This window comes from Stigmatopora nigra, chromosome 10 (genome assembly GCF_051989575.1).
Source record: "Stigmatopora nigra isolate UIUO_SnigA chromosome 10, RoL_Snig_1.1, whole genome shotgun sequence".
NCBI classification, from domain to species: Eukaryota; Metazoa; Chordata; class Actinopteri; order Syngnathiformes; family Syngnathidae; genus Stigmatopora; species Stigmatopora nigra.
In genome coordinates, this window is record NC_135517.1 from 12380464 (window position 1) to 12407505 (window position 27042).

The 27042-nt window shown below is 39.2% G+C and overlaps 2 protein-coding genes across 2 annotated transcripts; one reads left to right on the top strand and one right to left on the bottom strand.

Annotated features, from left to right (window-relative positions):
• Window positions 1-4361: 4361 nt before the first annotated feature.
• Window positions 4362-20492, top strand: slc41a1 (solute carrier family 41 member 1). Its single transcript, XM_077726006.1, has 12 exons — window positions 4362-4702; window positions 6435-6551; window positions 6778-7560; window positions 11322-11429; window positions 13992-14063; window positions 14597-14741; window positions 14962-15108; window positions 15862-16009; window positions 16331-16410; window positions 16806-16946; window positions 17160-17308; window positions 17492-20492. Exons 3-12 carry the CDS (start codon window positions 7078-7080, stop codon window positions 17675-17677), a joined length of 1659 nt encoding a protein of 552 aa, XP_077582132.1. The 5' UTR covers window positions 4362-4702; window positions 6435-6551; window positions 6778-7077; the 3' UTR covers window positions 17678-20492.
• LOC144202901 (EF-hand and coiled-coil domain-containing protein 1) lies at window positions 20255-25272 on the bottom strand. Its single transcript, XM_077726007.1, has 9 exons — window positions 24431-25272; window positions 23639-24068; window positions 23435-23569; window positions 22897-22991; window positions 22359-22503; window positions 22113-22248; window positions 21423-21542; window positions 21243-21309; window positions 20255-21146 (listed from the first exon to the last, which is right to left on the bottom strand). Exons 1-9 carry the CDS (start codon window positions 25017-25019, stop codon window positions 20977-20979), a joined length of 1887 nt encoding a protein of 628 aa, XP_077582133.1. The 5' UTR covers window positions 25020-25272; the 3' UTR covers window positions 20255-20976.
• Between the last annotated feature and the right edge of the window lie 1770 nt (window positions 25273-27042).

The following is a 27042-nucleotide window of genomic DNA, read 5'->3' on the forward strand; positions in this document are numbered from 1 at the left end:
GGCACCATAATACTTTGATGTATTCCAAACAAATATGAAAACTGTATCAAAAAGCGACATTTCAATTTACACTGGATAATTACATGCGAGTAGGTTGTGTTTCCTCTAATAAATATTTGCTAATTAACATAAATACATGCTGCAAGTAATTTAGTTTAGTAGGGCACTACTAGTTTCTTCAAAATTGTATTAGGATCCACCCAGAATTTTTCGCCAGACAATAATTCACGCTCGCACTCATATCTGGGGGCAATTTAGAGTTTAGTTCAGCCTACCATACATGTTTTGGGGAAGTGTGAAGAAACAGAGTACCCTGGGAAAACCTATGTGAGCCCGAGGAGAACGGAATTGTCAAGCCGACGCATTCACCACTCGCCCACTGGGCCTCCCCAAAGCCTCGTAGTATCTCATTCCCTTTAAAATGCAACACATTCGGATATCGCATCAAAACATCTCTGTGTGGAAATGAAATCCTTGCATAACTAAAGGATTGTCGCAGTGTTGGGCCATTGTGGGAACCGAAAAACACAAGTAATCTCATTAACTGAACTGGTGATGACTGGAGGACTTAAATACAGTGTGACTGCGGAACTCATCAGCATAGTAGTCAGTGGAATGATCTGAACTAAAAGATAATAGGAATGATATGTTCAGGGGATGATTTTCTATAACTTTTAGCAGGTTTAAGAATTTATCAGTTGTGTTCCACAATACAATTCACCAAACCACCATTGGAAGACCTGGAGAGATAAATTGTGCTTTCGCATGGCGTGACCTTTCGAGTGACTTTATGTTAAATTAAATCGACGTGTCTACAAGGACACAAACTCACCACAGTAGAATGTCAAGCTAGGCACAGAGCAGTCTGTCTTATTCCCCAAACAGGTTCAGTGAGATTTGGGCTGAATAGTAGCCAATTATAAAGTGTAATGACGCTCTTGGTGGATGATATAAATAGAGACGAAACTCGTGTTTGTTCAGTTCAGTCTTTAGTCATTCACTACAATAAAAAAAAATATTACTAGAATTTACACTTGAGAGACGACTTAAAGTAAATTAGGCACAGTGAACTGATCACCATAGCCTCACATTATCACAAGAGAGATAGTTGTAAGGGTGATTTCCATTAAAATACTGGACACTCAGTATTTTATTTTTGTACAATACGAGCCTTGTAAGGTGAGGTCAAAGAGGATATCTTGCTGCGGAAATTGAGTTACAATTATTTACTTCTGGCTGCTCATAAACTTGAACTTGAGCACAACGGAGGTAATCCTCTACAATGCTATGATAGAATCCAACACCCACTTTATTTGTGCAGATACTGGTTGGTTCAATTAATATTTACTGTATATATATAATGTAATGTGGGTACTTCAAGGAGACCCTTCTGGATTAAACCTATGCTTTGTGAGGATGTTGAGATAATAACATTTAGAAACAATAGGTAGGAGAACAGAATATCCATACTTACTTGTTCTGTTTCTTTGGGTTTAAAGGAGGAAGGTTGGAGAGGATAGGAAGGTTTGCTTTTTTTTTTTTAATCAGCCATTCATCTCAAACAGGGGAAGGTTTCCAAATCTCCCCCTCGACATTCTTCTGGGCTCAAAGAATCCCCAGGACATAAGTGGCCCAAAACTGGCACAGCCGACAACTGTGTTGCCAGGAACCGAGAGCCACTGCGACGCTGAGGCCCAGCACATTTTTGTCCTTATTCTCACCTCACTTCCTGATTTGGGGGAGATCATTAACTAGCTGAAGCACCCCTTATAAGAACCCACTTCCTTTTACATGCCCAATGTGTCTCAACTTAACTTTTGCTTTGTAAAAGTTATTGTTAGTATACAACTGTATTTACATTGATGGAGAGAAAAAGCTAAGGTAGTTTTTACGCACCGGTTAACACTGCGGCATGACCAGAAGTCAATATGCTATGCATTATATATAAGAAAAGCAAGATCTTGTAGTCGATTCTGTTTTACAGGGAAACATGTCGTTTACAAAGGATGGGGGTAATGAATATTTTATACTGTAGTTCGTTTTTTTTCTAAATGTATGAAGAGGGTAATAATGCTGCCCCCATGCATTTCATATGCACTTAAGACTAATGTTTGGTGATGGGGCTGCTCTAGTTAATCCTCACCTGATGGGAGTAACCAGTATAAAAAATGGACTGGTGAATAATCACTTATAGTTCAGTTTTTTGGGTCACTCCCCTCATTTATTTGCAGTCAGGATAGGTTCAATTCCAACTTAAAGTGAGTCTTTCCTCTGCTTTGATGTGTCCTATGATGGGCTGGCCCATTTCAACTCCCCTCAAACCTTGTGAAGATACAGTAAAAGTTATAGAAATAGGATAGCTCATTGAATGTGTTGCAATTATTGGTTTGTATTTTTTTAAGAACGGAGACAATTATCAAATCTTCTTGCTTAATTGTCACTCAATCAAATACAGACTGTATTTACCGAGGCTGAGAAATATAATCCTTTAAGCACCTGAATCCTCTTAAGAATAACCCATGAGTTCCCATTTCCGTTTCATTCCTAAAGGCCTCCTACCGTCGGCAAAATAAAATGAACACAAACAAATAAATAAGCTATGTTCATTAATCACCTTCATGTTCACGGAAAGTCCTTGGCAGAAACTTAAAATAGCTGGTGTAGGTATTGTAATAATTTTCTAGCAGCATGCCAATTAGCAAGCAATCTCCAGCGATATTTTAATTGAAGTACTTTGTATACTTCACTAAAACCTTTAGATAAACATACCCCAAGTAACTTCCCAAACTTGTTTTTGTGTGCATGTTTGCACCTCGTAACGCTATATAAACAACACTCACTTAACAAGCCATAGAGGTAGAGGTAAGTAAGATCTTTAGCCCGAACCCGACCTGAGATTCTGGTCGGGTCAAGCCTAAAACGCGTCAACAACAGTGTTCTTTAAAGTACTAGCTACATTTTCATTTTGGGGGACACAAAATTTGCTTATAGTCTAAGATTCTACTTTAGGCATGTTTGGATTTGGTCGATTTAATGGAAATTTGAGTAAAATAAAATATTTTCTTTCCGATGGAAGAATAATTGATTAATGATAGTACGTGTCTAAGTGTGCATATGTTTGGTTTATTTTTAAACCAAAATGTACTGAATGAGAGCAGATGAGCAACCCAACGTTATTGATCAACAACAAAACTGTACACAATACACATTTGAAGCAAATGTTCACAAGCTTGACACAAAGTTTAATAGGTTACGTAAAAGCCGTGTCAACGGAATAATACAATATGGCAATGTACATCATTATATGTTGACTTTGACAAATCTTGAATTACTTGATTTTGCATAATTAGATTTTTTTTAAATGACTTCAGATTACTCAGTCAAAATGTTTATGATGTCAACGCAAATTGTTTGCAATTGGGAAAGAGGATGCTGTATAGAACCAACACTACCACTCCTGTGTCTGTTTTCACTTTCTTGCTACTGCAACAAAGTGAATTTCCCGAGTACAGGATGAATAAAGTTTAATCTAATCTAATTCATTCATTCAGTTTCTGTATGATTTATCCTCCTGACAAGGTTGCTGGTGCTGGAACCTATCCCAGCAAACTACAGGCACAAGGCGGGCGAGAACATACAAACTAGCCACAGTTCCACCAGGGATCGGTTGCTGGAGCCTAACCCAGCTGTCTTTGGACGAAAGGCTGACTACCCCCTTGATTGGTCGCCAGTCAGTCGTAGGGCACACAGAGAGACAAACGACCATCCACACTCCCAATCATAGCAGCACCAGCGGGAATCGAGCCTTCGCCTGCTTGCACCGAAGTGAGGCGAGTGAACCTTCGTGTGTATATATGGCTCCCAGGTCAATATTGTTCAGTTTTATAAATAATTTGTGCTATTATATTTATGTTTATTTAGTCTTGCATTTGCCAAAATGATGAGGGAGGGATGATTGTAAAAAAAATAAAAAATAGATGGGCAAACTAGGTGGGCAAACTATTCCACAAAAGGCTGCAGTGTGTACAGGTTTTCATTCCAATCCATAAAGAGATCACCTTTTCACCAATCTGATATCCTGCAAGTGCAATCAGGGGGTTGCAGTCAGGTGCTTCTTGTTTTCATCAAAAAAATCTCATTGGTTAAAGTACTTTTGCTGGATCAGTTGCAACAAAAAGCTGCATCCACAGTGGTCCTCAAGGAACGGTTTGCCCACCCCTGATCTCCCCATTAATTTGATGTCACATCTACTGAATCGTAAAGCTGACTTTTTTTCTTTCTTTCCCCTCCTGCTCATAGTGGTGTTGGAGTAGAGTGTAGGGTTACTAGGCCCGTCCCGTCTGCTCCAACTGTGGAGGGAGGGCTCGCCTTGTGGCTTCTTGGCCCCCTGCATCGGACGGCTGTATTGTAGATGCGCACCCCAAGTCGAGCAGCCTGGTGGCGTGGGCCAGTGAACGGTCCGCGGCAATGTGAGTGGAGTTGACCAGGTTTAACTATTAACCGGACGCGCTCGGTGACCATACTTAAGGCGTGCACACCGGCATCCGCGTCTCAGCCCAAGCGCGTAACCAGGAGGTGGAAGTGGAGGAAGAGGCGGAGGCGGAGGAGGAGAAGGAGAAGGAGGAGGATACATGCAGCAAGCTCGCCGGACTCCAACGGAGCCTCTACCGGGGTATTCCGCCGATCCACGGCCTCCAAAAAGGTAATTACCCCACGAACATGTGCGATCAAACAACTCGTGGGAGAGTGCCAAGTTTATTTATTTCGTGTTTCACTGTTGACAGTCGCGCAATTGACGGAATGTGTTGTCATTTCTTGGGGACCGTTCATTCACCATTTATTCTGACGATAGTGCATTGGTTTGTATAGTCGCGTTAACGGATGGAATAGTCGCGCTTATGTTGTGGCGATGACTTTCTCTCCGTCCTGGGGTTGGAAAAGAAAGCCTTCTGGCCTTCTTGACGAAACGAGTCGAAGAACGGAGCAATGGGGGCGGACGGAGGGGGGCACGTCTATTCAGTCCTGACCAGGGAGCACTAATTTACGCCTTTGCCATGTTGAGTTCGCCTGGTATTGGTCTTGACTACTAAACAGGTTTTTTTTTCAACAGGGATAAACGCTATCGTAAGGCGATGTCGCAACACGTGTCGAAAGAAGTTTTTAGTACTCTAATTTGCCTTTCCTTTATTTTTCTGACGTATTTAGAACAGTATTCTATTATATGGATGACAGGTGTATGGGCACCTGTCACCTAGGAACACATTGGGTATTTGAAGGTGTGAAAATAATTTTGGACATTAGTAAAAGTGCAGAAACAAGTTTTAAAAACACTTTTGGAGATAGAATTTGGCTGAGCTTTTTAAAGGAAAAGAAAAATGTACAGATGCAGGCAGGCTATACTGTCAAAATATGTTTATAGCTTTGATAGGTTTCTGAATGGTAAATACAAGCTAAAATAACAATAACCGTAGAGAAAAATATACCCGACCTTGTATTTATTTATTTATTGGATCATTTTTAAATGCCAGAAAGATGTTTTTCAGCCTGGCTCAGGACCAAATTTAATTCCCAAGGATTCATTCACATTTAAAGGGCAACATCCAATATTTCTCGTTTCTAAAGGCCACAGATGACACTTTGTTGCATGATTGCTTCTGTGAATCGATTGTTTCTTAGAATGTGGTTGTCCCCATAGTTCATGGTCCATGTTGCCAGATAATTGAAATGGCCTAACTCTTCATGTAAATCTGGCCACTGTTGTCCCAACCTGTAAATTGGTTTACCCTCTTGGGTCATTTGTAGTTTGTAAAAGTAGTAAGAATAGCAGTAAGAATGCACAGGTTAAAGTTTCTAATGTGTGGAGCAAAAGTAATTAAAAATAAATCTTAAGTAAAGACTTAACTTACTTCCCACCATTGCACTTTAAGATAAAATGTATTGTAATTAGTATTACTATTAGTTCTATCCATACTTGGTTGTTAAAATAATTTTTATTCTCAACCACTACTATATTTTCTCCTTCCATTCAAGCGTTCCCACATAATTTGGTTAATTAACTGGCCAGCCCTAAATTCCTGAAAACTCATTCATGCTTTGCATCATTACCCATCTGTTTTTTCACAATACAGTATGAACATTTTATTGGTGTTGTTTTAATGTGCAGCAGTGCACAGTGGAGGGATTAATATCAATTCATATAACCCATAAAACTCGGCATTCCGTCTAATGGTTATATACTGTGTGTACATTTATTTTCATGTTAGTATAATTGCCGTGCTCATTTTCTCTAAATATGGTCATACGTTATTATGATTGAGGTCCTAGGGCAACTCTATTGAACCGTTAATGTGTATTTTGTGTTAAAAAAAAGTTTTCCAATTCTGTTTGAAGTTGGATGAGAATGCATCTAATCAATTGATATGCTCTTCTTCCAGTTTATGGTTCACTCTATTTGGACAAGTTCCCTTCTGTGGCTGGTAATCCAATCTCTGTGCAGCAGACCTTTAAATATCTTCTGTGAAAAGACCTTTGCAGTAGCCACGTGGTGTAAGGTGAGACATCGCCAACTCGTTATGCGAACTAGTCTACTGTGATCAGTGGACTGTAGGCAGGACGAACCTCCACTGCACTCTAGAAACTGCCCAAGTGCCACATTTCTCATTTGACTCCAAACTATTCTATTAAGAAGAACTTTAAAACGACTCTAGAGTGCTGCCCATTGGGGTTCCTGTGGTGAGTCCTTGCGCCAACTGGTATTCTCTCTTCTTTTCTTACCAGCCCATACGGAGCTTCTTACATTGAATGGAGAATATACTGGTCCTGCTCCCAAAACACCGACAGGAACACTTGGTGTGCACACAAACTGACGCATGTGCTCTGCTGCAATTTTTTCTTCTTAGAGCAACTTCCATTTTGGATTTTGATAATGATCACCATCCCCTCTTCACTTTTTTAATGGGATAAATAATTTTGACCAGTCAGAATTAGAGCCAGGTTGGCCGATCCCGTCACTCCCTCAAACAGTTGAACATTGTCTAGTCTTTCTCATCAAGCCAATTGTCTTCCAAAGGCTTCCGCATGGTACTTTGGTCGAAAGAACAAGACAAACTGCCCGACATCAACATGTCTTCCGGGGCGGTTGAGATCAAGAAAGAGGGAGGGCCCCTTTCACCGGCGTTTTTCAACTCCAACTCCACTGTCCATCCAGTGATTGTCACTGAAGGACCTGAGGAAGGGAGCCCAGAAAAAGTGAGTGAGTTTGAGCTGAAAGAAGTAACGTCCTTCACAGAAAAAGCCAATGAATCCCCAGACAATGAAGAAAAGATGGACATTGTTGTGGTTATGGACTGCCGGGCTAATGCCAAAGGTCAGCGAGAGGAGGATGCACTCTTGGAGAATGCAAGCCAAAATGAGAGCGATGACACCAGCAATGGCCGGAGCCCTGAACCACCAGCACCCCTGAAAGAAACCTCATTCTCAATAGGTCTGCAGGTGGTTATCCCCTTCCTGCTGGCCGGGTTCGGGACTGTGGCAGCAGGAATGGTGCTTGACATTGTCCAGGTAAGAAAAACACATTGAAGGCATATTAACAAGATGCAACACTCACAATCTAAGCTTTAGTTCTTGAGAGGAGTACTGAAAAACGAAATAGATTGGTCATTTTATACAGTATGTTCGTCGAAAGGTTTCTTAATATATCGAGTATCTCTTCAGCCAGCTTTCATAAGGACATTTTTAAAAGTTAATTGATATGATTGATCAATTTCCTTCATACTAATCTGCAGTCCTTGAACTGTGCCTCATAAAACAACATTGAGAATATAGCACTTGTAAGTTTTGCATTCGAATGTATTTGTTTTTTTCCTTTCTTCGTCGCTTTGTACAAGGAGGTTCTTCTCAATACCTTTGCATTAAGAGATCAAAGTAAAATATTTAAGCAAAACTGGAATGCAGATGGATCTTTCCAAAATAATTCATTACTCAAGCATTTGAACAAAGTGGTTATCTTGCAATGTGTAATTGCTTCTTGGCATTAACAGTATGCTTTTTTTAAGACTACTTGCTATGAAGGCTGGCACTACCTACAATTTAGAAACAAAGTGGTGGTTATGGTTAAATTACTGTGGTTCTGCTATTCTACCAGGGTAAACTTTATTCTTGAATGAAGTCAATGAAGTTACAGTTAAAAACTCAAATACAACATATGATATGAATTGGTGAAAGGTCAGCATCTAAAAATACTACATATCATGTAATGCAAATTCTCTTTAGAACTAGAGTACAAGATATACTCAGTAAAAAAGTAGAAGAGTAGCGCAGCGGCAGTTTGAAAACTTTAACTATTGAGGTATCCCGATCAATGTGGAATTTTGAGGTATGAGGTCAAACGTTTTTCATGCTGTCCTATGTTAGGCCCCATGCTGCTGTGGTATCTCTGTTTTCCAAAACACTCGCTCGATTCACCATTGCTCAAGTGCCGGTTGTTTCCAGTCTGTCTTCTATCATGCAGCACGAGTACCAACAATTGGTTTCAGGCGATGGTAACCTTATCAGGCCGTTGTAGTAGAAGTGTAAGTGTTACTCACTTGCTATAAAATTTTTCTTCTTCGTGATACTGTGAATTACTGACTCACCTAATCCCCCTCATCTCGTTTTGAGGGTAATTCTAACATACTGTTTTGGGCTCTGGTACGTTCCGACTGGGCCACTCGGCAGGTCTCCACAAGGCCTCTTATAAGTGTGACCTTTTAAAGTCAGTCACTCTGATTTTCTGTAGCACACACACATACGCAGAGTTTCTGGCATCGTTCCTATTGGAGGCTGGCCCAGAAAAGACCATCCAGACTGGTGTGGAGATTTCTGCATAGCATTGCTCAGTGACTTGGCAGTTGAATGAATGGCCCTAAACCGTCAGTCCCTCACTCCCATGGCCAGAAACCTCAAGACTGGGGTCATAAAGGGTTATATATGTGTTTTAAAGGCCGTGTGGTGCAAATCCTCTTGGGAAGCCCAGATCAACATTTCTTAAAAGCTTAAAGTTTTCATTTTCTTTGGTGCAGCTTGAATACAATCCATTCTGTTTGACCCTCCAAACTTTACTTGCCGTTTCTGTTTATGCTTCCAACCTATATGTATAATCCATTCTTAAAACATGATTTTTTTTACATCATTGTTATAGAAAAATAGGATTATTAAATTGGCAATTTTTGTTTCTTTTACTTATTTTTAGACCACATGAACAAATACAATAATGCCCAAGTATAATGTAAAACTGCATCTCTATTTAATTTCAGAAAAGTTTCCACCTACATCCATTCATGCACCAGGCTCACTAACTCAAATAAAACCTAGTAAGAAACTACTATTTAATCACCCCTATTTGAGTGAGTTTCCATTGGGAAAAACAAAATGCAGGTGCAGTGAAGTGGCAGAAGGGCCTTTAGATGTATTTTAAGCAGCGCTCAGCATTTCCTGGCACACATATGTAACACTTCAGGGTTATTCCATAAAGACTATCCTTCATTAGTGAAAATAATTACCATTAACTAACAATGAACCGAATCTTTGTTTATTATAGGTACTGGATGTGATGTTTAATCTTGCAAAGATCACGTTAGTTTAAACTTTGCATTTGTGTTAATGCTGTGCAATGAACTTAATAGGTTGTCATGGGATCATACTAAAACTATAACCCGTCCATACTTGTAGCATATGGAAACTTAGACCATTGACTATTTTGACGCTGACAAATTGCATTGAGATTGCATGCCGTTAGGTTCAGCTGCCGAATTTGAGCAGCAACTAAATCACGGCCATGTTACTGAATCGAGCTACTGGGCCATAGAAGGGATTGCATATCAGAATTCCTACAGGTCAGTGCACAGTGGTACTGAGGGCGCTCCCTCAATTTCCTAGAACTGAACATGTAGCCATGATGACAGTGGCCTTCTTCTTCTTTGGCTGTGAGCCAGTTTTCAATGAAGATAACAACATATACCACCACAGGAGGTACTGAGATAGAGTAAGCCTAAAAGCATGTGGCAGTGAAAGAGGAGAGCAGTGCTCGCTCACAGAGGTGCTCTCAAGGCTGCTGCTTTGGCAGATGGCAATCAGCCAAAGCAAGGGACTTGGCTGTAAGCAGCTCTGTTTACCTGACGACAGCAAACGCAAAGTTACAAGTAGTCTAACTAGTAGTGGTTTTGCACCGCACCTACAAATGAAACAAAGAAAAGCTTTGACATCATCACTTCTCTACATCCCGCAGCATACACTACAGTATATTAATGCAGGAAGCAACTATGCAATAAAAGTCTAGTAGTATTGATTCAACTCAGATTACAGCGGACTGTAAGTTCTTAAGATAAGCACCTTTATTAGATATAGAACAATTATTAAAAACCATAATAATATATTTTTCTAGAGCATTGAAGCATTGAAAATTCCCAGTCTTATGTGATGAAAGACATACCATACTATAAATATGTATTCATTCATTATTATGTTTATGATATTAGAAAAGGCAGATCTAGTTTTACAGTGTAAAGTGCAGATAGCCCTTCTAAGTCTTAAGCAGCAGGCCCTTTCATACATTATCTGAACCGGTTTATCCTCACTAGGATCATGGGGGATGCTGGCGCCTATCCCAGCTGACTTAGGGCCAGAGGCGGGGGACACCCTGTATCGGTGGCCAGCCAATCGCAGGGTACAAGCAGACGAACAACCATTCATACTCACACCCACTTGAACCCAGGACCCCAGAGATATAAGGCTCATGTGCTAACTATTCAACCCGCCTCCAGCAGGACCATGTTCAGTTGATTTCCTGGGAAGGGGCAAGGGGGTAAGACGCTCGGTATGGGAGTAAACCCTGTCATTCATTATCTTTATCAGCTACACATTTGTTGACCTCAATATCGGCTGGGTGGGAGGTAAAACTGGTTTGTTCAGTGGAAGCTTGACTCTCACCTGGTACGTCACTTGGAAGTATAAGCAGATCTGATGGGGACGTATCTTCAATTCGGCCATGGAGATCTCCACTGTAAAACAGGCAGGGAGACCCCATTTCTTGCTGATCGCTCATGTCCGTAGATACATCTTTGCTGCATCAATATATTCTTTGTGCAGGCTTATCAACCAAATGTGGCAATCAGCAATGGAATAAAAAAGTTTATAGAGTTCTAAAGACTTAAGGGCCTCCCTACTGAAAAAAATGTCATGGAGACACAAGCAATATAAAGCCAAATACGTTATGAACATGTACCTTGGTTTTGGATTCAGGTGTTTTCTGATGTATGTTGAGAGTATTGTTGTGATCATTTCAGCACTGGACAGTATTTGACAAGGTCTCAGAAGTCTTTATCCTTGTTCCTGCACTACTGGGGCTGAAAGGCAACCTGGAGATGACGCTGGCCTCAAGACTTTCCACAGCGGTAAGCAATGTTTGTCTATTTGGCTTTATTTTCCTGTTAAGGTGCCTAAGCTTTTGCTGATTCTATTGTTATTTGGTTTCAAGAGTTTCCTAATCCTCGAACTATGACGGTCATTAAGACAAATTGGTCATGGGGTCACAGGTTATATTGACAAAGTATCCTGCAGTTTCAGAAGAAGTGATAGCAACATTCTTCTAACTCAAATATGCCTTCACTCTATATGCATAGTTGTCACAACTAAAAAAGACTTGTATAAAGGGTGTAGTGTAACATAATGAAAACTCCAAGTATGCTGGGGTACACATATTAAGGTTGCAATTTTTATCAGCTGATATTTTTTGTGCAATGCCAAAATTCTCTTTAAAGGGACAGACAACACTTGTATGAAAGTGGTTGCTCTAAGTATTATAGATTATGAAAGATTAATGACATTTATTTTTACCACAGCTAATAGAGAAAATCCTGTTTAAATATTTAAAATGACACCTTTCACAAGAGCAGCGGTGTATCAGAATCGCTAATATAGGTCACCCACAATTCTTTTAAGGTACATTTGTTGAAATGTGTTCTTTGCAGATTAACATTAGGGGCATCACATGAAGGAAACATGCATTGAAATAATAAGAAGGTTCGATATATTTGGTTTAGTTCCCTCTCAAAGGAACAACGGAATTAGGACGGAGTTGGAGCCATATAGACCAACCCTCACATTCTTTCCACGCGTGGTTAACAAGTCAAAACGCTGATTAGTACTGAGATTGAATGAGCTGGCTTAAATGAATCCCATTTCACATTTAAGCCATATCCAACATTTTACATAGCAATTTCTGGTTGCTATGTCAGACGAATTGGTGTCGAGCAGCCATAGTGTCGCTCTTAATTTTCCATTGGCAAAACAAAAGCAGAAAGCAAACAAAAAAAACAATAATAATGACTTGACATCTGGTGCATAAAATCACATTTTGCTCTTTGTCATGTTTGAAACCTGTTGCCTTTGAATAAGCGTAGTGATCCAACAGCAATCCTCAGAAACTGGGCCAGAATTTGGAGCTTGTCTTAAGACATTACCATCATCTCTTTATTGGTTGGCCCCAGCTGAACCACATTTCTTTCCATGTAGCTGTTAATTGGGAGATTAAAAGTACTGCAAGTTCTTTTGGTCATTTTTCCGTTTTATTAAGATAATTTAACCCTTACCGAGAGTTGAGGGAGTCTTTATTCATTCATTTATTCCTATTCAATTCCCACACGAAGATTTTCGGGGGTGTTGGAGCCTATCTCAGTTAACTATGGGCAGTAGGAGGGGTACACTTTGAATTGTCTCCCAGCCAATCACAGGGCACAATGAGACATGACCCTTCACACACACTCTCATACCAAGGGGCTGTCTCTTTTTATTAAGAATTCATCTTAAGTTTTAACCCTTAGTGCTCTATTTTGGTATTTGGCTTTTTGTTATCAGTCCCAAATAAACTTTACTATCATTGTGTCAGTTAGTTTTCTTTGAACAGCCTTGTGCATGGTACAACAATGTTTACATAGCCCTGATAGCCTTATGTGGTCTAATTCTACATATACACTATCTACAACTTAAACTGACACATGGATAGTCATTGGTACCTACCTCACTTGGCCCTTTTGAATAACAGCCCTGTAGTTATTTACCGGCCATACTGTATAATAATTTCCAGGATTATGTAGTCACTTTAACTTAAGAACAATGTTGCGATCCATTGTTTCAATGGCGTAAAATAAGGACTCTTCCTATTTAAACAAGCACTTTTCCCTCTTTCTAATCCTGTCTATTGCCATAGTGGTGCGATGGTTAGTACTGTCACCTCACAGCGGGAAGCTTTTGGGTTCAAACCTGCCTGCTGGGGCCTTTCAGAGTGGAGTTTACATGTTCTCAATGTGCCTGCATGGGTTCTCAATTATTCTCACAGACCAAAAACATGCTAGTTTTTAAAGGTTTATTACACTTTCAAATAATTCTATGTGTAGGATACAGTTTTGTCTGTTGTGCTCTGACAAATTTGTAGAGTAAGTGATCTGGATGGATTGACACTTTTTGAATTATGAATGATCAATATCTACTCTTATTTATCAAATACTCATTCACATCTTTGTATCTCCGTCCGATTAAATATTTACATTTACAATCGCATGGACACCTCTTGACCCATGAGCTCACAATTGCCTAAAATGAACCAGGTAGAGGTACAGCTTAGGGGCAACTTTTCAAAAGATGCGTACCAAATTCAACAGATGGAACAGCAATTCCAAGTTCTGACTGCGTGTGGAATTTGGACTTTACACAGTGAACTACTGTGACCACTGACTACAACCCTTTGATGCTTGAGAACATCTGTGTATGTGTGTGTGGGGGTGGGGTGGCTGCAATGAGATAAGTGGCGTCGGCCAGGGTGGGGATCAGAGATGAGAGCATCTTTGTATAGAATACTGATCTCTTATTGTTCTAATGGAGCCAACAGGCAACACCATGCACGAATACATTTATGTGCAATTGATAGCTAACTTGATGTGTTGTACTTTGTCTTTCAGGCTAATATTGGCCTTATGGACACTAACAAGGACATGTGGAACATGATCATGGGGAACTTGGCTCTCATTCAGGTACAAAATTCATACATATTTGGTGTTTTACTTTTTTCTCTTAGTTGCTTTATGAACTCTGGCTGTGGTCCCCGACCACTACCTGTCCATTTATTAGACAGAGAGTAAAATACGATCTATATTTTCTCCCACAGAACATTGTCCTATTCCACTTGACATGTCATGACGGTTTTGTCAGTTACCTCATATCTTACTCCAAATAATAAGACCATAAATCAGCGAACAGGAGTTGAAAAAAAATAAATATTTGCAGTGTCTTTGCAAAAGTGAAGGGAAAAAATTGGAATAGAATTTAGAAGATTAATATTGTTATTTCAATATTAATTTAGGGATATTTTTGTTCACATAATAAAATTAATTCCATATAATGACACACTGATAAAAACAATATTCAATTCCATTCTATTTGATGCTCTAAGATGCACTCAAACACTTTTTGTGCTCTTTTAATTGGTTTTCTGTGTCATTTATTGAATTATTTTACACATGTGCTTTGTCTTGATTATTAATGGTAGGATGTCACATTTGTTCAGGTCCAGGCCACAGTGGTGGGGTTTTTAGCCTCCATTGCTGCTGTGATCTTTGGTTGGATTCCAGAAGGCCACTTCAGGCTGGGCCATGCAGTGCTTCTTTGTGCCTCCAGTGTAGCCACTGCCTTTATTGCCTCACTGATTCTAGGTATATCATTAACGTTTAACATGGAGAATTAATACAATTTGAATCTAATAGTTTAAAAGGCTTTGTATTTAAATGCCTATTTGGGAACAAATTTCATCTAAATTTTATGTAGTAGGAAAAACTATGTCATTTTTAAATAGGTTCTTCCTCTTCAATACTTATTGCAATGTTAATGTTCAAACTTCATCTACAATTTTGAATACTTCTATTTGGCCCACAGGACTCATCATGATTGGTGTGATCATTGCATCCAGGAAAGTTGGTATCAACCCAGACAATGTGGCCACACCTATTGCTGCTAGCCTGGGAGACCTAATAACCCTGTCCCTACTGGCCGGCATCTCAACAGGGCTATACAAGGAACTAGGTAACACAAGCACAGCGTAAAGACACTAGAGTAGCAAGGTTAGGAACTATACATTTATAGTCCGTTGTTTGTAGTCAACCATTATTTTCAGCACACTATTTGATTGCAGTACCCTGGCTTATAGTTTATGTTGCACTTTGTAATGTAATCAAACGTGCACAAGGAGGACAAAAGGGCTTGGGAAAACAGTTCATGCTTCAACTTCCGGAACAATTATGTGCTGAGCCAATTTGTATGACTTAATGAAGGTTTCTAGAATTGTGACCAATATGTGAAAGAACAGGGCATGTGATTGCCTAACTGTTTGCCTTCTTTGTTGGTATATTCACCACACCCTGTCTCACTATGTTATCTTTTGTTTAGTCATCTAGTCTGATAGACAAACACAGCACTCCTTTCATGAACAATTCTTAACCAGTGTGCACTAGCTGCGTTATGTGTGTATTTAAAGATGCTAAAAGAGACACTTAAATCACTCTAGTATTGTGATTCCAGGACACATCCTGGTTTTAAATGGCACATTTCCTGTTCCTCCTCTTTATACTCCTTCATGTACATATTTAAGGACACAAATATGGAAAAGTATAAACTGTAGAGAGTGAAATTGAACATCAAGTAATATTCTACTATTCTATTGTTCAATCAATCAATTAATTGAGGTGATACTCACCCTTACATCATGGCTTTTACACATGCATACAATAAAATTTAGAGAGGATCTGTATGCAAATCACATGTGATCTTCTCGTGCAGAGTACAACGATTATGCCAATCCTTTGGTGTGTGCTGTGTTCGTGGCATTGTGTCCAATATGGGTGCTAATAGCCAGGAAGATTCCATCCACTCGAGTAGTCCTCTACTCTGGATGGGAGCCGGTCATCATTGCTATGGCCATTAGCAGGTATGTGAGTGAATCAAAATTCTTTCCAGCCTTTGTTCTTTCTCAATATTCTGCAAATGAAAATTAATACACATAAAATACCAAAAAGGCCCTATGCTCTTTATTACAGATTTTATTTCATATAGATTAGGATAGGTTAGAACTTTATTTCATACCGTATTCGGGAAATTTCTTGGTTGCAGTAGAAAGACAGACACAAGACACACAAGACATTGTAGACCTAGTTAAAAAAAAACGGAGCCACACACATCGTCACACTGATTATGTCCATTCAATTTTCAAAACTAGTTCCGTTAAAACTATCGAATGTCCATGTTTCAGTGTCGGCGGACTTATTCTTGACAAGACTGTTAGCGACCCCAACTTTCGTGGCATGGCCGTCTTCACTCCCGTCATCAATGGTGAGAAGTCCTTGTTTAGTGAATATGTTGTCTTCATAAAAGATTGTTTGGAGGATAAAGAGTTTCTCTAATATGCAAATAAGGCCAAGTGGAATTTCACAAAGCCAGTTTGATACTCCTGTAAAGTGATTCAAATGTCGTTATGAGTAAAGTACATAACATTACTGTTGATACTACTAACTAAGTATGTGCAGCTAAACACGGAAAGAAAAGCCTGTGTTGACTTTGAAATTTTAGTCAGTGCCGTGAAAGTAATGGACCGGTTGGGGTACAGAGTTTAACAAAAAAAATATATGCGTGAAAGTAAACAAAAGGATATTTGGTTTATTTCAAATACTAAATGAACCAGGAAACAACTATGTTCACTCACACCTTGGTTTTTGCCTATATGTCAGGTGTGGGAGGGAACCTGGTTGCGGTCCAGGCCAGTCGAATCTCCACCTACCTGCACATGAATGGTATACCAATGGGGGATCCGAATCCCACGCCCCGAAGCAGGAAGTGCCCCACGCCGTGCTCCACATTCTTCACCTCCAGTAAGTTCATAGCAGTTCTATAAAAAGGAGTATAACAAATATTTACCATTTTCTATCACCATCGAGAAATGCCATAATATAACGTGTTTTTCTTGTTTGATTAAAAAAAGTATGTACTCTGACAGTTTAATAAGTAATAATTAGTAGTAGATTATACCATCTCTTGTATAAAGGATAAGTTTAATCAAAACCCTACTTACTGCTTCTCCCTAGCTGTGAACTCCCGTTCAGCACGTGTGCTCTTCTTACTGGTCGCCCCGGGTCACCTCGTCTTCCTCTTCACCATCAACTCACTCAGGGGTGGACACACCACACTAACCCCTATCTTCATCACCTTCTACATGGCTGCTGCACTGCTGCAGGTGAACATATCAATACAATATATCAAATAATGCAGCTATTTGTAGTGTATGGATTGTTTGTACCATGCAATCTTTTGAGAATTGAATTCAGTCTAAAGAACTGAAGTGATTAGAAACCATAATGTTAAAAATGGACTGGACTGTATTGGTGTATTTGATTACGTACTTAATGTTTTCTTCCAGGTAATCATCCTGCTCTACCTAGCGGACTGGATGGTCCACTGGATGTGGGGTAGAGGGATGGACCCCGACAACTTCTCTATTCCTTACCTAACTGCTCTGGGTGATCTGTTGGGAACTGGATTCCTTGCCCTTTGCTTCCACATGCGCTTTTTCATTGGTGACAGAGACTCCAATTTGGGAAACTGATTGCATGCGTCAGCAAACAGGTCCCTTGCACATATGGACGATGATAATGGGAAACTAGAAGTTTCCCATGAAAGGGCTAATCCCTTGTAGGCTTCTGATTGATGATATAGTGCTCCAGTTTACAATAAGAACTGGGTGCACTAGAGTGAGTTTCAATGTGGAAATATTGCAAACTCTTTTTATCTTTTATGGCCGCACAGATATTTGTGTGCGAGAACAAGAGTCCCTTCTCTGTTAATGTTGTACGTTTGTAAATGATTATTATTATGAGTAAATAATCCGTTTGTTGTAAATTGATGTCAAGTCTATTTTGAAACGCTCTTCCTCATTATTTTAAATGGGGAAAATAGCAAAGAAATACGTTTCTACGTGATTGACTTGAGGCAAATCCAAGAAAATAAGCAAAACAAAAGAAAAACAACCCTAAAAAGTCAATATTACTTAATCACCAAGTGCTTTGTCTACAAATTCAATTAAATCTTTTAAAATGCAAATGCATTATAGTGCTTTAGAAGAGTGCAAATGCCTACTGTAGCTAAACTTCCTGCTTGCCTTTAATTTAAATGACAGATACTCTTTTACAAGGAGACAGAACCAGAAATATTACAATAGAAATTCCCTTACACAACAGGAAATTATTGTTTTATTCAGTTCTAGAGAAATTCCTTGTTTTACATTTCTCAAAAACAAGGTAAATTGCCTCCCAATCCTGAGGTTGCAAACTTCAGATTTCTCACCAAATGTTTCAGAACAAAGCTTGATCCTGAATACTCTTTAACATAATGACATAACACTCAAATTAACATGTATTGCACAGAGATACAGAGAGGCTTCCTTACAAAACAATCAAATTCTCAATCCAATAGAGCAGGCTTAGTTATGTCATATCTTCAGGCATTTATAAGAGGCTTAAGAAGTCTGATGAGCTCAGCTCATAAAACATTTGTGTGCACATACAGATGACGTGCTTGTGAAGACTCACCTTGCATGATGGCAACTTTAGTGATTCTGAAAATTTAGTTGTGAATGATAAGTGCCTGCAGACTATAAGAATTTATTGGATTTTACCTGTTCATAGCCACCAATACTGAGGCCAGGTCCATTAGATAAAACAGCACCAAAGACTCAGCTGGGGGCTGATTTGAAATCACTTGTTTGAGAAGTGTCACAAAACGACAAGAAAAGATTCAGTATTTGTCTTAAGATTTTATTTGTTGCATAGAAATCTACCATAAACTTATGTGTAAGATCACTAATGAAATACATTTGCATAGTTACTAAAGAAAGTCACTAAAAAAAATTGAAGCAAGGAAAATGAAACGCCACCTATTTTTTATCTCACTTTCCTTCCGTATAATAGCAAATGCGTGTTTAGATGAAGGATGAAGAAATATGTGTATTGTGAAAGGAAGACTATTTTGATCAAATGAAATAAGCAAGGTGACTAAATCTTGCATTTTCTTGACTTATTTGCCACTTTTCAGACTTCTGCGATATCTCAAAGGGGCTAGAAAAGCACCTTTGCAGTGCACTCTTTTAGAATGTGAAAATATTCATTTTTATCTTGTTTCTCAATCTTTTGTTTGGGTTCTAAATGATTTTCGGGAAGAATAGTTAGTTATGTTAAAGACATTTTTTCCTTTGACTTAATCATTTTAAACTTTTCTTGGTGGTGTCTGTCATAAACAGGTTTGAAAGAAACTTCTCTAAGGGAGCAACTTTTCAAAGCTGTTACAACAGTACTGTAATTTGCTAAATTGACACTAGAGAGAACCAGAGAGTTATTTGGATATCAAGTTTTGTTTTAGTTGATTCAAATCCACTTTGGAGGACTTTTTTGTCTTATACTTCTTTTTTTTTTCAGGTCATACCCACACATGTTCACTCATATCTCAGTTTTTTTTTCTCTCATTCTCAACCTCCTCACTGACCAGGTGCCCGCCTTCTACTCTATGTTAATGGAGAGTTGTGAATACTTCTGTAAGAGGGCAGATAATGGTTTGTCTATTTATTATTAGAAGCACACAAAGCAATTTGTAAATACTATATTTATTCTATATATAAGGTTGTTTATTGTGTTCTTTCATTGTGTGTCCATGTTACTTTGTCCCCTCCTACGTCTATTGTTGACCTTTTTTTTTTTGAATGGCCAGTAGTATTTTTTGTTTTTCTTTTGAGAAGTTGCATGGTGCCTAATGACATAGAATGGCCTTAATCACTACAAGAGCCGAGCTCAACTCAATGTAGCCGATCAACAGCTTGATAGCGCCTTAAATTAGCTTTGATTAATCATTGCTTTACCTTGATTGTGATATGCAATGTTATGTAATATTGTAATTTTTTTAAATGCAGGTTTATAGTGTGAAGGACTGAGAGCACAGGTTACAACAAGAGTTCACACATATGGTATGTCCAAACACCTTTCAGCAGTTTAAGAAAATTTATAAGCATATAATAAAATGAGAAGAATTGTTATTTTTCAAATGCCAGAAAGCCTGAAAATGTGCATTACTGCACATAATTCTAGATTGTAGTACCACCTAAGATATCCAACCAAAACCCACAAACTGCCTTTTTTAACACCAGTGGTTCAGCCATGTTGAAGTAAGAAGGGCTCTCAGGCAATCGCTATCCACATTTAACTGTGACCTCTATTTTCTGTCACATTTGCTGCATAGGAGGCAAAATAGTAAACATAATAATGATAGTGGGGGGTAAAAGCATGTATAGCCTCTCCAGTACTGAAGCTTGTGGGTTCTATTTGTTATTTCCTCACTTGCTGGGAATAAAGGACTTTATTGTTTCATACATTCAACTATGGTACTGGGTCTTTTTTTTTATACATTTGATACCACACTTGTCTTCTGCAATTCTTAATATGTTTGGAAAATGACAAAGGGAATTAATTGCTTCATGTAAAAAATATCCTTTTGCTGCATGCAATATAATTCAGCCATTTACCATCATTTAAATACAATTAGACATTTATTAGTGATTTTATGTTGGGAGATGTACAAGGAGACTAATTATTTTACTCTCAATTCCATCATTATACCAAGAGACACATGTTGCAAATCCAAGTAGAAAAGAATGGTATTCAGGTAAAAGTACTAGTTGAGGAAGTCCAATCATTGTCTCCTGAAGATTAAAAATTTAATTATAATAATAATAAACGCCAACTAAATTCCATTGAATTCCGATAATAAAAGGAAAAAGGGCAGCATATAGATTTAACCCAAAAAATATGTTGCGGTAAAGTTACATTTTGCAGGGAAAACAAGTTAAGCTTACAGCAGGAATTAACAGGAGATGACCAGAGGGCTATTGGTGGTCGTTTGATGCCCTGATGAGGATAGCAAATTTGTGCCTTCCCTCTCACCTCCTTGGGCCTCACCTTCTTTTCTAATGTGATCAGTGGAGGATAACTGCATATAGAGGGTATCTGCTACCTGAAGTACCTGAGATGGGCCTAGATAGAGAAATAGCAAAAAGAAAAACAAATAACAAACCAAAGCTGAGGAAAAAAAATAAACCAACATGTCTAAAACAGTAAGAACTATTTTACCGTCTCCTTTACTGCACATATCTAGAGTGTCCATCATGATGCTTCCTAGCTCTCTGCGGGACAATTTCTACAAATATGAGAAAATATTCATTTAATTATTACAAAATGCCTGTGACATAAAATAAATAATTGAACATTGTAATCGTATTAGTAAAGAAATACACTGAATAGGGTATTTACCTTATTGCGCAGTTCCAAAAGTAACATTAGCGCATCTCTAAACTTTCCTTCCATCAAAGACAGCCTCTCTTCTCTCTCTTTCTCCTCCATGTTTGCCTTGTTAGTCTCTTGATCTGGCCTCTGACAGAAGGAATTTTGATCAAATGAAGTGTAAAAACAAAAAAATGTTCGTAAAAACCAAAATGTATGTTGAAATACTGTATTGTTCCAGCCTAGTAATTAACCACCAACTGGAAATGGAACTTCATATGAGGAGCCAAGACAGTCTTTAAAAAAATAAACTTGCACTGACCTGTCTAATAACAGGCTTTGTATGAGACAAAAATGAGTCAACAAAGGACAGAGACTTTTAGTCTCTATACATGATAGAGAATATCCAACTTCAGAAAGATATTAGTATTGGAGAATTTGATTTAACATGGTTTTAAATATATTTCCTAAGATATAAAAGACAAGGTATCTCTAATTAAACCAAGTTAATGTCACTTGCAAACTAGATTGGCCAAACCTTCTCAGAATATTTGTGTTGTTGTACCTTACAGCAAATTATAGTTAGAAATCACAAGTGCCTTTTGTGTAATGCCATGGCATTGGGGGATTAATCCATTAAATTCCTGTACTGCTTATGTTCAGCAATTTGACACTGAGCAAAATATCCAAACTATGTTTTTCATGGTGTACTTTTCCCACCTTCTCCTCATAAACTTTGCAGCTTGCTGAGATTTCTTGCTTTTGCCGGTTCCAGCTGCAGCATTTCCCGTTTTCATGACACTGACTCGTATGGCCGTCTTTCGAGATGAGTTGGCGGACCACCTGACTCTGACAACTTTAAGGAAAGGCACAAGATGATTGGATTGGAGTGTTTTTGGCATGTATAAATTCCAATTGTTACAAAAGACTTTATTCTTTGCATTGAGATATTAAAAATTAGCTAACCCTTTTCCCCAGTCGTTGGATTGACTGATGTGTTTCTTCACCTCAAAAAGGCAGCATTTTCCTTTAATATCCATGTCTTTGCACACTTCTTCCTCTTCATCAGAGGCAGCTCGTCCTTCCACTGCTCTCTGGAGACACTCAGCATCTGCAAAGAAACCAGCTCGTTAGTTTTGAGACTAACAGTGGATATATAATAATATATTGTTTCATTAAGTGAGAATCTGTGTCCATGATGTTCTCAAGAGAAGCCTCTCGCGTACGCTGTATACTCGTATATCAAAAATTGTCTCGTATCTCAAGATAAATATTTGCTCGTATCTCAAGATAAATATTTGCTCGTATCTCAAGATAAATATTTGCTCGTATCTCACGATAATTATTTGCTCGTATCTCAAGATAAATATTTGCTCGTATCTCAAGATAAATATTTGCTCGTATCTCAAGATAATTATTTGCTCGTATCTCAAGATAAATATTTGCTCGTATCTCAAATTGCTCGTATTTCGGGGCACTTGTATGTCGAGGTATTACTGTATACCTGAACTAGAATTCATCAGTTCCTTCCCTGTCTTGGAGCATGTCTCGATGACTCCTCTTGTTGAGGTAGTTTCAGGAAGACATACGCAGCCTGACCTGAAGGAGAAGAACACGACACAAATCACAAATGGGAGACATATTCCTTTCTATTGCCTTTACACGTGGCTGATGTTGTCTCAGACTTTCTCTCCCTACACATAGTTATGACATCACTGATGTCAAGATAACTTTTAGGTTTAGTGCTTGAATAACCAAATTGTCAGATTACAAACCGTGATTTCATTGCAGTTTTGCAATTTTGTCCCAAAAAATTACTTTTTCCAAAAGTGGTTCCGTAACTTGGGATTTTTTAAGTAGACACATTACACAATGAATTAAGATAATTAGTTCCACGTTCTTTAATAGTACCCACTAAACTAAACCCTTTAAAACTGAAGTATACCCATTTTTATAAAGTATATGCATGCAAATGTATGTTTGCATGCAAAAAAGAGTCTTTAACTTGATGTACAAACAAACATACTGTGGTTTGTACATACCTGTAGAGCTGTAGTTCACTCTCCAGCTGGGTTATCCGAGACTGAAGTTGTGGCACTGATTCAGCTTGTTCCTGTATCATTCGCACCCTATCGAGGCCCAAGCTCAAAGCCTCCCTGGCCTCTTCTGCTCTTCGTCTGATGATGTTGAACACAACACGCTTTAGTTGATGACTTAAATTCATTATAATTGAATGCAAATTTCACCTAATATGTATATTTTCTCTCCTGAGTGAATATTCCACCTCCTGAAGTTTGCTCACTTCCTGGTATGCCCATCGCAGCTCTTCCTCCAGACGTTCATTGAACTTGATGGCCTCCTCCAGCTGTCCATCACGCGAGGAACGGATCAAGTGCAACTCTCTTAAAAGAGGGTCTCTCAAGCCCCATCTTCTCCCCAACCTCCTTGCGCCGTTTCCTCCTGCAGCGTTTAACTGTCCTTTAATACGGCGTGTGGGTACGAGTTTGCCTTGTATGACAGATATGGAAGTTGTGGGCAATGAAACACTGATGGGGGCTGACTGCGTATGGCGCCTTTCTCGCCTCAATGCCACTTCAAGGGCCAAACAGCGAGCGTCGCTACCCTGCAGTGCTGACCGGAGGTCCTCCACCAGCTCCCTGAGAGCTGCTAACTCTTCTGGGGAAGATGAATTGAAGGAAGAGAACCAGTAAACAAAAGTGATGTTGAATGTCATTGGCATTTGAAATGCAAACATGCAATAACTCATTTAAAATACTGCTTTGTACCTTAATTGATTCGAATTTATTCAATCAAGCATTAAGTAGTAACCAGTACTGTTAATTTTGTTAAAGTTATGTTTTTTTTCAGCTCCCCAGATGACAAAAACATGGGAAACATCATTTTTGAAATCCAATTCAGATCAAGTCATTTAACACGCAGCCTACTTTTACACTTTTGCACTATTTGATGAAATGCAATCTTGGAGTCAAATGTCTTGACAAAACTAAACAGAACCCCCCCAAAAAAGGTTTACCTACCCGAAGAATTGTCCTCTGAAGTGTGCCCAGATGTGGATCTGCTATGCCCATTCTGATTCCTCGTCATATCAAAAGTGACATATTTTCTCCTTCTCACCCGAGGCCACCGAAGCCTGATATGCCTCTCCACCAGTTCTGTCTCTTCAGTGACGGGCAATCGCCAGGGACATTCTCCAGTCCCCCTGCGCGTCGAGCGCACCCGAAAAAACCCACACAAACGTGAGTGGAAATCCTTAAAAGTGATCTTACAAGGTAACCCTGAGCAGACATCTCGGAACTCTTCCTCATCTTCATCCTCCACAATTTCTTTCATAGTTTCCTTCCTATTCTGAGGTCCGGTGACACCCAACACCGCGCAGAGGGTGCTGAAGTCCTCAGCCGATATTTTCTCGTCCCGGTTCGGATAGGCAAGATGGTGGAATACCTCTTGCAAATACTGATCGATTCCCGTAGCCAGGACGACGATTTCATTCTCCACGCCGGGATCGGGGCTGTGATGGTGGGCTAAAGCGCTCCGTAGCCACTCGCTTCTCCGGGCTACCCTTGGCCAAGCCTGGACGTATTTCAAAGATAAAGTAGAGTTCTCCATGATTGCAGATCGACAAGCTATTTCCCTCAATAATCTTCGCGGAAAAAGTTGTTTTGCAACCCAAAAAAAGTTGCAACTCTAAATCGAGTCCTTCCTAACCGAATTTGCAGTTCTTCCTGTTGCAATCAAATCAAGATTTGGAGCATTTGGACCCCCAACCCCCCAAGAGGAGAAAACAAAGTCCCATTCAACTCAGACTCCACCCTTAAATGCAAATACGATGACTTCTTTAGTGTGTGGAAGGACCATCGACCTACCCATAAGGTAGGTGGGCGATGTTGCAAGGAGCAGGGGCGGAGCTTGAGGGGGATTCTAGCAGGGCCGGGCCTTCAAGATGCTCTTTTTTATTGGGGTAGGGGAGTACATAAGGCCACAAGGATGAGGATGAAAAGCATGTTTGATCTTGTGCTTAGCTTCAATAATGTATTCAAGCAGCCGAATACATTACAAACGGCATAAATGAAAGAACATTTTTCCCAGTTTCTCATTGCACGTCCATTAATTATTCCCACAGAAGTACATATACACTAGTTCAGTCCAATACCACATTTTCATAATCATCTGACTAATCATTTCTTCCAACCATAAAATTATAGGACATTATTTGGAACTATTCATTTTCTGTACCGCTTATCCTCACAAGGGTTGCGGGGGGTGCTGGTACTTCAGCTGGGATAGCCTCCAGCGACTCCCGCAACCCTAGTGAGGATAAAGCGGTTCCGAAATTGAGATGAGAGGTGTCAGTTCATTCTGTGAATGAAATTTTAAAAAAAGGGACGAGGCCCCGTACAGATCACTAGGTGCTGCCCTTCAAAGTAAATTTGTTTGAACTTTTAGTGGAAATACCTTTCCACACTCTGACTTCACTACTTGTCATTCTTCTGACAGCCAAAACAAAGATTGTCTTGCCTCATCTGGACAAGACTAAACCACACCATGCAAAGTTGCATCACATGCATTCCAGTTAGTGGAGCACATTCCAATTGTCAGTAAAAATTAAATTAAACATCTGTTTAAGGGAATTATCCCATTCTGCACTCTGAAATAGAGCTTGATAAAATAGAATTTTGTTAATTTTGTTGTTTTCTTTTGAGAAAAATCTTCTTTGCATGGCTCTTAAATGAATTCGAGTGGGTAAGTGTGTTTTTGTGCGTCATGAGGTCATTTGCCCGTCTGTGAGAAGCTTAGCATCGGTCAGCTCAGCCCTGCTGTTGTTCTTTTGACCTCTCAGCTGCTGCCTCCATCAGGTCAAAAGGACCTTATCTGAAAATGAAAGGATGGGAGCTTGGAAGAAGCAATAAATAAAAAAAAACGTCATTGGCAGCTTTGTTAGTGTTTGTTGGTCTTGTTTCTTTATACGTACTCGGGTTGACAGGCCCAAGTGGCTGGCTGTTCAACTTTAAGAGGAGGAGGAGTGAAGACATATGCTAGCTACAACAAGGTTTCAGGCTTTGTGTGAACTGCCATATGCTCATATGTGCATCAACAAAAGGAAAAATGCAGTCTCATAAATTCGAGATGTTGTGAAATGCCATTGACTGCACATTAGGTTCTTACAGCAATGATGCAAGTGTGTTAGGGATTTTGATTTTGATAAATGTAGGGAAGCGCACAGTGACTTGTTTTATAATGGAGTGGAAATCGACGCTGCCATGAGATGTGTCGAATTAAGACAAATCGTAAATCTTTGAAACAGCAATGCCTGTAATTACGAATTCTCTCTGCAAACAATTTGGAGAGGAGGGGACGGATGCCGTACATGTTCAAGTTCTCATTAAATGAGTACACTAAACTTCTGTTGACACACAAAAAAGCCACAATAACAGTGATTTTGTACCCACAGATTGCTGTAATCTTGTAAATGTCCCAACGTAAGACATGAATGTGCCTTATTTAAAAAGAATGAGAGGAACCACATGTTTTCTGAATTAAAAAAATTCTTACTGTCATCAAATGTAATGAAGAAGTGGAACAAAAAGTGAGAAAAACAGAAAACACTTCAATTCTCTGTCCAGATGGTCAC